The following is a 10,035-nucleotide window of genomic DNA, read 5'->3' on the forward strand; positions in this document are numbered from 1 at the left end:
GTCGATGTACCCCACCACAATATCAGAAGAATTTTTCTCTTTTTGTCTACCGTCTTGATATTCGCGATACACGCGACCTTCGGCAAAAGCAGCAATTACTCCACCAGCACTGGCGAGAGAGGGTGAAACAAATGAATCCCTCTCAGTCTCTTGAGACGTTCCACCTTTCGCCAGCACCTGCGTCGTCTGCGGCACAAATAGATCGACTCCCTGCGGCAATTGCGCATTCCCCGAATTACTCGTCACTCCCCACTTTTAGAAGACCGGGAGCGCCCAACGACTCCAAAGTTTCACCCTCAGTGAAGACTTTCCATTCAAACTTTTTTTGAGATGGCTGCCCCGCAGCTTCCGCAGCAAAACCAGTGCCGCAGCACATCATCACGACGAGGAGAAGGAGCAGCACCGCGGAAGTAAACACACGCCGGGACATGTTGGGCCTCTGCGGCTCACTCTCTCTTCCTTCCCTCCTCCTTCCGCTGGATCCGGTCGCGCGGCGACGGTTGTGTGTGCGGGGTGCCTTCACAGCAGCAACACTTGAGAGCATACAAATATGTGTGTGTAGGCGGTGTGTGTGCTTGGCAGCGCCTATAGTTGCAGAGCAGCTGTGCGCCACAAGAGAGTCCAAAGAAAGCAACGGCAGAGAAAAGCGGATAGCACACATTCAAATTACTCATATCATCACACACACACACACACACACACACACACACACACACACACACACACACACACACACGCAGCCCGCGGAATGGGTGCTCTCAACCACAAAACAATGAAAAACAAAACAAAAAGCCGAAGCGTGGGACGACCAGCGCAAACACTCTCATTGCTCTCGTAAAGCAAAACACACACACAGGGAGAGAGAGAGAGGTCGCCCACTCAATGCAATAAAAACAAAACAGAAACAGTTACGGTGCTCCGCCCATGCAGCCAGGCAGGACGGCAGCGGTGCGTGTCGTGCAAAAGAGAGCACCAACGGGCCTGCATGGGTGTGCATGCAATATATACAATGGGCACATTATGTGTGTGCTTCGTGGGGTGAGGTGAGGGCGAGAGTCCATGCAAGGGGACACACACAGAGAGTGAGTGAAGGACGAGTGTGTGCGCGGGCGGTGCACGGCTCTCTCTCACTCACTCTCACGCGGCCACCACCGCAGCCGCAGCCGCACACGCAACAACAAGAAGCAAAAGAGGGGAGGTGGTGTGGGATGCATCCGTGCTTTGACTGTAGTTCTTCTCATTTACTGGATTTGTCTTTGGCTGTTGAGTTTTTATCCCATGCGTTTTTGTGTTGGATACTTCCGAGATTTCTTTTCCACTGCGTTGGGATTCTGTAATTTGATCCCCTGATGATTTTTTTGTCTCGTTCGTTTGTGAATGTTCATTTTTATTTTGTTCTTCCAAAGAGTCTTGGAGTTCATGTCCCGCGGCGTTGTGGCCAAGACTGCGACCCCCTGCTGAAGCAAAATTGTTTCTTTGCTTTTCATTGTTTGATGACACCGTTGGCTGTTCTTCGGGCAAAGAGGTGTGCTGACTCCCTGTTTCTTTTTGTGCCAAAACTTCTTGTGAGGATACAATCTGCTCATCGGATGAAACACTGATCGGGGTTGTTTTTCCATTACCACCTTGATTTGAGGAAATAACGACGGAGCGAGAGTTCGGAGGTTCACTTCCACCAGCAACAGAATGACCAGCACCGGAAAAAGCAGCACCAAGACCGGAAAGAGCAGGACCACCACCGGGACCAGCAGGACCAGGAATAGCAGCATCAGAAATGGAACCAGGAATAGCACCATGACCGAGAACAGCAGAACCAGGAATAGCAGCAGGATCAGCAGTACCGGGACCAGCAGCACCAAGACCGGAAAAAGCAGGACCATCACCGGGAACAGCAGGACCAGGAATAGGAGCATCAACACCACGAACAGGACCAGCAGCACCAGGAATAGCAGCATCAGCAATAGCAGCACCACGACCGGAAAAAGCAGCAGCACCATCCCCGGGAACAGCAGCACCAAGACCAGAAAAAGCAGGGCCATTACCGGGAACAGGAGCACCAGGAATAGCAGCAGGGCCATGACCGGGAACAGGAGCACCAGGAATAGCAGCAGGGCCATTACCGGGAACAGGAGCACCAAAAATATTAGCATCAGGACCGGAAAAGGCAGGACCACGAACAGGATCAGGACCAGCAGCACCAAGACCGGAAAAAGCAGCAGCACCATCCCCGGGACCAGCAGGACCATGAACATGACCATGAACAAAACCAGGACCAGGGCCAGGAACAGCAGGACCAAGACCGGAAAAAGCAGGACTAAGACCCGTGGCTCCACTTAAAGGTGAATCAGTAACTCCTGGAGAAGAAACCTCTCCTTCACGAGCTTCGGCTTGTATAGCAGAGATAAACGATGCTGACAGCAAAGGCGGTGTGGATAAGTTTTTACTGGCTCCAGTTGACAGAAACGACTTATTCCTTCCAAACCCTCCCGACGCCATGTAGCCGCCCAGTGAGTTGTTGTCAGGGTTCCTCGCATAAACCCCACAGACACCGCACCACAGCACGCAGAGGGCACACACCAGCAGCACACGGCCAGTCATCATCATCGCCATCACTCCTGTCACTTGCGTGTAGCCTTCAGCACAAACTAACAACACGTCCACAGAGAGTGAAAGCAAAAGGAGAGACAAGTCACACAGTAACACGCACAGTAAACAACGGCAGCAGCCCCGCAGAAGCACGCACACTGACCCGCACACCAGAAGTAAAAAAGCAATACCAAAACAAAAAGAGTAATTGAGTGCCCAACGGGAGTCTCCTCCTCCAAAAAAATACGCTTCGGCAGAATCATCATTTCATACGCCATGCGGCAAAGCAGGACTGTGTTTATATGTACATGCGTACAGTACCTGCACAAGGAAAAAAATATTACTGTTCCACAAGCCCACACAACATCCCACACATTTCATGCGGCATCCGGCCTGTCCCTCCACTCCTCCTTTTGTGTCGTCTGTGGAACGCACAGCCGTGGGGCCTGTACCGCGTGTAGGCAACAGAAGCAATCAAGAGTAAAACCATTTCGCTCATAAAGATGCGCATCAACTGATCATTAAGTTAAAACAAAAGAAAAAGGTACTCCCATTGTTCCACGTAAACAACATTAAAAAGAACATCAAAAAAAAAAAAAAAAAAAAAAAAAAAAAAAAAAAAAAGAAAAGAAAAAGAAAGCCCGCAGGGAACGCGGCACACGGTCTCTGTGAGAAGTCGCAACGCCACACTCCGTGGCTCAAAAAACCGCCACAACCACACAGTCCCAAAAGTAGAAGCAGCAGTGGTGTGTCCACCCACGAGGTGATGCGCTCGCCACTGCTCACCGTCGGCAAGGACATGTCACCTTCGAACTAGACTTCTCTACTCTCCTTAATTTTTTTGTTTAAAGAAGACATGGTCTGTGTGGCGCTGCTGCACGCACCGCTGTTTGTGGGCTCCTTAGCGGCGGGGGCGGGTGCTCGAGGACCATGGATACAGTCCCATCGCCCGTACACATCGGTGGTATTGGACGTCATGAGGTCATTATATTTTTTTTCCTACTCTTAACAGCGCGTCTAGCTATACAATGCCATCTGGGTGCCGAAGAGGTGGTCGAGCAGCGACAAAAGTTTCCTGCCATGAAGCAACTGCCATTGAGAGAATTTTCCGTGGCGGAGTTCTTGTTCAATGCTCAGCCGTTGGCGCACAGCCAAGGTGCCTGGACATCCTAGAAGCAGATGGTGCAAGGTTTCCTGCGGGCCAATTGGCGTGCTTGTGGAAGCAGGCTGATCCTGCGGCAGCAGAGATCGCCTCCTGGCACTGCTGCGATATGGATTAGCGTCTGGGTTGTGTGCGCAGCGACTTCTCTGCTGTGCGGTGCTTCTGCGTGTGGGGAAAACCATGTCACAGAAATTGCATTTGAGCTCAGGAAGCGGTGGAGGATGTTCCGGATGAAATGACCGACAGTGACTGATGAAATTCGAGAATCCCGTCAATATAGAATCGCAGTACGGACATTTCTCCTTCCGACGGCGTGTGACGGTCCGTCCCGTTACTGGAGAGACGTCTTCGTCCCTTGCCGACGGGGGAACAGTGTCCGTCCCCGGTGCAGTTGGATCGTTGTTGGAGCGCATATATGCAGACTGTTCCGGTGAGATATTGCAGAAACGGCATTGGTTCGTGCAATCTCTCACAGCCCAGTATAATCGGCCCCAGAGCTCAGATTCCCCGCACCTTGCCCTTGCGAGGTGAACCAGTTCTTGACGGTGGAGAACTTCCTGAGTGATCAGGTCCTTACCGCTGAGATCTGATGGCCTTGTGCCGCAAAGCAAGCAGCGATGAGTGTCTTGACGAATGGTACTACGCCACTTATTGATAAGCTGGGTAGTAAAACATGTCAGCAGATCCGTATGCCATATATGTGCAATTCCTTGCTCCGTGTATTGTCCAGTCTCCATAGTCTGCGTCGCATACTGACCTGCAAGCTCGTTAGCATGTACTCCACAATGTCCGCAACAAAACTGCAGGTGCACAGACCAGCCAGCACACATCAGTGTCAAGAGACGCTGCCAGATCTGATCCTCCGTCCAGTCTGTCTGACTGAGCGGACCCTTGTTTAGAGCCGCTAGAAGAGACTGACTGTCTGTAACCACAAGCAGGGTTTTATGCCTGTGCTGGATACGAGGGATAATCAGCCTTTCCAGGGATAGAAGCGGTGCGCGGGATTCCGTCCTGTAGCTGCATGGGCGTGTGCCGCAGTTTATACTGGACTTTTCTATTATCTCCGATGAATTGAGGGATGGAAGCAGTATTCCAACCCCGGCTGACTTGGGAACGTCTACACCGCCACCCTTCGCAAGTATTCACGAACGGTGGCTGTGCAGCGCTAGAGCCTCTCCGCTGACTCTGCGCTTTTCCCGTATCAGCTCTTCCTCGTCAGTTATTGAGTGGTCTATCGGAAGTTCCACGCCAATGGTGACCTGGTGAGCGGAGGCCTCAAACCAGGGAGGAATGGAGCTGCGAAAGAACCGCCCTTCGCGTGGTGAGCTCTGAGTGATGCCATAGTCCTTTGTGTATGCGTCTACAAGGGCATATAGCTCGTCCCGAGATAATGGCGAGATGCAAAAACCTGCGCGAGGCGGTGGCTCAGGCGGGGGTCTCCGCATCCAGTCCATCTGGCATGCGCGTGTGTTCTCAAATATGGAGAGCCGCGCGCGCAGGCAGAGGACGTGGAGCGGCGGCATATTAGCCTCTAGAAGTGCGGATTCCGGGTCGACAGTGCTCGGAACTCCGATGACAATGCGTGCCGGAGTTGCATACGTCTTTTGCATTTCATTCTTCGCTGAATCCGTCGCTACTGCCCATATGAGCTCACTGCCATAGCGCAATTTGGAAGCACCGTATCCAATGACGAACGTGCGTAGGTCATGTGGAGATGGTCCCGCCTCTTTATGCGCTATGCAGCGTAGGTGCGATATCCGTTGCGAAGTGGCAGCGCAGTGCTTGGAGGCCGCCACATTTAGCGTCAGTCGTGGATCGAGATCCATGCCAAGAAGCTTCGTAGTTCGCGATGCTCCCATGGTCATGACTGGGACTTTACATCCAGCCACTTCCAGCGGCCACTTTCCTTCACGATCATAATCTGATTCCGTGTGCGTGGAGAGTGTGAACCAAGCGGCTTCACGCCTTGACAGGTTAATGGCCAGGCCATTTTCCTGACTCCACACATGCAGTTTTTTGAGAACCATGTTGGCAGTGGTAATGGTGTCTTCCCGGGACTGCCCCTTAACAATAATAGAGAGGTCGTCCGCATACATGTCTGCTGTGACACCCGCAAAGCTGTTCAGCAGATTGAGAAGTGGGTGTACGTAAAGGGAGAGCAAATATGGTCCCAGTACGGACCCCTGAGGAACTCCTCGCAGCATGGGACGCCGATCACTGTTTCTGTTACCAACTCGTGTCCTCGCGTTACGACCACATAGAAAGTTTCTAAGCCACCTTCTACAATTCACCCCCGGAATATTAGCCAGCAAGCGACTGAGGACTCGATGATCTATGGAGTCAAAGGCCTTGCTGAAATCAACCAACACCAGCAGAGTCCGATGGGGCCTTTAGTGGAGTTGATTACCAACACCGCTCTTCTTGGGAAGGTTCACTTGGAAATAATGATTTCTATTATGCTCCACTTCGTGTATCAGGTGTGCCAGCTGCGTCGTCGTGGTACGCATACTACGATATGCATACTGGTGGGGGTGTGGCGTCCACACCCAAAGCAATCTCTTCAGTACCATTTTCTCAGCAACCTTACTCACAATGGAAGTAAGGCTGATGGGTCGATACGACTCAAGCAGTTCCGGCGACTTATCGGGTTTTAAGAGTGGGACAATGGTAGCGCGTCTCCACTCAGCCGGGATCGTACCTGTCGTTCAGCTGTGGTTAATGCAACGAAGAAGGAATCGGAGACCCTTTGACGAAATATGTCGTAGCGCCTCACTGTAGACTTCATCCGGTCCGGGGCCTTGCCATACGGCATAGTACGTAGCGCAGCAAGCAGTCCCGTACGATTAAAAGGTGCATCAATAGGGCAGTGACAAAACCCCTGATGTAAATGTAGAGACAGACTCGTTGTTGTCCTGCGGCTCAGAACTAGAAGAAGAAGAAACAATGTTCAAAGATGGGTTCTGTCTGTTGATGCCCTTAGAAGGCCTTACTGCCTTGTGAGAGGGATGAAGTGGAAAAAAGATGCGATTGAGAGCATTTGCTGCTCTCCTTGCTGTTTTGTAAGTGTGTTGACCATCTCCCAATAAAATTGATGTGGGAGATGGCAGTGATGCCTTTTTTCGTCCGGAAATGTATTTCCATGCGAGTGGTTCGCCTGGATTTAACTTGCTGATGCGACGTGGATACGTGTTGCGCAAGCGCTCTCGGAGTAGGAGGAAGAATTGACTCCTTGTCCGTTGCATTTCTGCTTCACGGTCGGGCGTCGGTAACTGTAGATAGCGGGCCTTGCTGTCGGTAGCAATCCGCTCTGCCTCCATGAGAGTGTCGTCCCAAAGCCTGGGACCATCCTTGTGCATGCCGCGGGGGCAGTGTCGTCGATACGAAGTAATAAGCGCTCTCGTGAAAGCTTTAATGCCGGTGGACTGCTTTTTATGGTTGTATGCCGGAAGTTGTGCGTCGAGGTCCTTGACGAATAAATCCCATTTGCACTTCCCCCAACTGTAGAATATCCTAGGTGCCGAAGGTATGGTATCCATAAATGCCTGATGCAGCGTGAATGTTAGCATGTAATGATCAGTAAGCGGCGACACAGAAGCTGACCAATCTGACACAGTCAAATGCTTTGACCATGTCAGATCGATACAGGATCGTTCTCCTGTGCCACGAGCATACGTGATCTCACCAGGGGTGTTAACCAAGGTGAGTCCCGCATCCGTGCACAGTTCTAAAAATTCTGCAGCAACCTCGGTTGGAGAAGACTCCAAGAATGGCTCCCACTGTGGGTGATGCATGTTGAAATCCCCGCACAGCAGGAGCGGCGACGAGGCTGGAAGGCAGTTTACTAACCGCCTGAAGGACTGCGTTACTTGCGGTGGTGGTCTCATATAGGCACTCGCTACAATAAGATCACGGTTTTGGTCCAGAGCAACCTGGACCACCACCACTTCAAGGCTGGTGTCATGCTGAGGGATGGTGAGAGGTACACGCTTGGAGCGGAGAGTTTTCCGCACCAGCACCGCCACACCGCCTCCCTTGCCGATGCGCGACTGTGCATGGAGCACATGATCTCCAGTGTGCATGCTGGCGATCTGCTCCGACGACTTCCAAGTCTCCTGGATGGCTATTATGTCTGCTCCTTGCGCCATTAATGTTGCGATTTTTGACGGCGTGAGGCAAGAAACGTTCATCTGAAGTACTGCTATGGGGCCTGGGTGCTGCTCAATGTCACCGCTTAGCAGTAGCTTTTGTAGTTGCGCGTCACATACGGCACGCAAACAGTATGTATAGCGCTGATAAGCGCCGATGGAATTCAGCAGCGGATGGAAATACCGCTCCGCGGGCAGCCATGTAAATGGCTCCATCTGGTGCCCTTCCGACCCGTTTGTGCGGCGCCTGTTGCCTCTCCGCGTGCAGCGAATGGGCAGCAGGCACTTAGCTTCCTCTCTGGCAAAGAGCACTAGACCCTGACAACACGTTGAGGTGGCCGGCTGAGCCAGGGGCGTTGATCAATCGTCTTCTTCTTCATCATCTTCTGGCAGCCCTGGCACTAAGAGTGGCAACGATGGTAACTTGGAGAATACTTCCGAGAGAAATGAATCCTCCGATGAGACACCGACAGAAGAAGAAGAAAAAATCTTCTCAGTAAATCTGACAGTCGTGAAGCGGAGGCGGAAGAACCAAAAAAAACAGGAGACAAAAAAAAACGCAAGTCATGAGGCACCAACAGAAACACATGGAAGTCCAGCCAAGGACGCAGGAGTACAAACGGCAACACCACCGCCACCACCAGCAACAATGAATGGACAGCCCCGCACTGAGGATTTACCACCCGTGCAACCGCTACAACGCGTCCAAGACGACCATGCAGAATCAAGGCCACCATCACCCACGGCAAACGGTGGTGCCGCCAATAATAAAGCTGAAAAGAGCACTGAAGGGGACATCCCGAACAGTGATCCAGCAGCTGATGGCGCAGGAACACGAAAAGAAAAACAAAATGGAAATAAAGAAGCCAATCCAAAGGAATCACCAGTCGAAGCCACAGCCATGAAAAATACAACGGCGACGACTGGCGACAGTGACGGCAGCACCGCGGTCTTCCACACCACCTCCTCTCTTTTGATTCTTCTTCTTGTCGCGTGTGCGGCGGCGGCTGCGGTGGTGGCCGCGTGAGAGTGAGGGAGAGAGCGCCATGCACCGCCCGCACACACACTCGTCCTTCTCTCACTCTCTCTCTCCCTGTGTGTGTGTTTTGCTTTACGGGAGCAATGAGAGTGTTTGCGCTGGTCGTCCCACGCTTCGGCTTTTTGTTTTGTTTTTCATTGTTTTGTGGTTGAGAGCACCCATTCCGCGGGCTGCGTGTGTGTGTGTGTGTGTGTGTGATGATATGAGTAAACTGTGTGTGTGCTATCCGCTTTTCTCTGCCGTTGCTTTCTTTGGACTCTTTTGTGGCGCACAGCTGCTCTGCAACTATAGGCGCTGCCAAACACACACACACGCCATGTCACACACTTTATGGAGCGGCGTGAACGCTGAGGACGCACGCACACGATTTTTATGTGGCCCTTGTGAGGAGGGATGACGGAGAACGCGATTTGTTTTATTTCCGTGCTAAGGGTATGATTTTCTTGTCGTGCAGCAGTTGACTAACGTGGTGTGGCATTGTGGATGCCTGGGATAAGTGAGCATGGATTTTTGACCAGCAGCTACACGTGCCGACGTGTTCCTCCCGCAGTTCATACAGCGACGGAGGATTCTCCGGCTGTGCGGGGCGATGTGCGGTGGATGTTGCGGGGAGAGACAACAGTAAAACGACTGACGGCAGCGTGTGTGGGCTTTGAAGATTTGCTGACGCGTGAAGAACAACAACATACCCGCAGTGGCAGTCGCTGTGTGTTCTTGGTGCACTGTTCTTCCGTCTCTTTCCGTGTGTCTGTGTGCGTGAGTTGTTTTTGTTGGGAGTGACTGCGGCGGGGATGATGGTGCCACTCACTGTGGAGGGGCGGCCGTGCTCACTGTTTCACTCCTTTTCTCTCTTCTCTCTCTTTCTCACACACAAAGAAGGAAAGGAAGTAAGGCTAAACGCTAATCGCTACTGTGAAATTGTAAGGCACTGAAAGAAACAACAACACACACACCGCCCACACACACATATTTATATGCTCTCACGTGTTGCTGCTGCTGTGAAGGCACCCCGCACACACAACCGTCGCCGCGCGACCGGATCCAGCGGAAGGAGGAGGGAAAGAAGAGAGAGTGAGCCGCAGAGGCCCAACATGTCCCGGCGT

At 52.2% G+C, this 10,035-nt stretch overlaps 1 protein-coding gene and 2 pseudogenes across 1 annotated transcript, besides 11 other annotated features; 1 reads left to right on the forward strand and 2 right to left on the reverse strand.

Moving 5' to 3' along the window:
* Positions 1–544, reverse strand: Tc00.1047053503699.40 (annotated as a pseudogene; the record flags this gene model as incomplete).
* Positions 1–1,968: a sequence feature (heterozygous, non-Esmeraldo-like haplotype).
* Positions 680–739: a microsatellite.
* Positions 1,138–2,610, reverse strand: Tc00.1047053503699.19 (mucin-associated surface protein (MASP), putative; the record flags this gene model as incomplete). Its single annotated transcript, XM_801201.1, has 1 exon — positions 1,138–2,610. One exon carries the CDS (start codon positions 2,608–2,610, stop codon positions 1,138–1,140), a length of 1,473 nt encoding a protein of 490 aa, XP_806294.1.
* Positions 1,804–1,972: a microsatellite.
* Positions 1,969–1,983: a sequence feature (haploid, Esmeraldo-like haplotype).
* Positions 1,984–2,153: a microsatellite.
* Positions 1,984–2,812: a sequence feature (heterozygous, Esmeraldo-like haplotype).
* Positions 2,813–7,708: a sequence feature (areas not merged during assembly with more than two copies in the genome that could not be assigned to a particular haplotype).
* Positions 3,173–3,225: a microsatellite.
* Positions 3,577–8,246: a mobile genetic element.
* Positions 7,709–10,035: a sequence feature (areas merged during assembly that could not be assigned to a particular haplotype. This can correspond to areas where the two haplotypes were merged or to regions with more than two copies in the genome that were merged during assembly.).
* Positions 8,246–8,920, forward strand: Tc00.1047053503699.11 (annotated as a pseudogene).
* Positions 9,104–9,129: a microsatellite.

This window comes from Trypanosoma cruzi, genomic scaffold, assembly GCF_000209065.1.
Source record: "Trypanosoma cruzi strain CL Brener 1047053516355 genomic scaffold, whole genome shotgun sequence".
In the NCBI taxonomy this organism is placed as follows: domain Eukaryota; phylum Euglenozoa; class Kinetoplastea; order Trypanosomatida; family Trypanosomatidae; genus Trypanosoma; species Trypanosoma cruzi.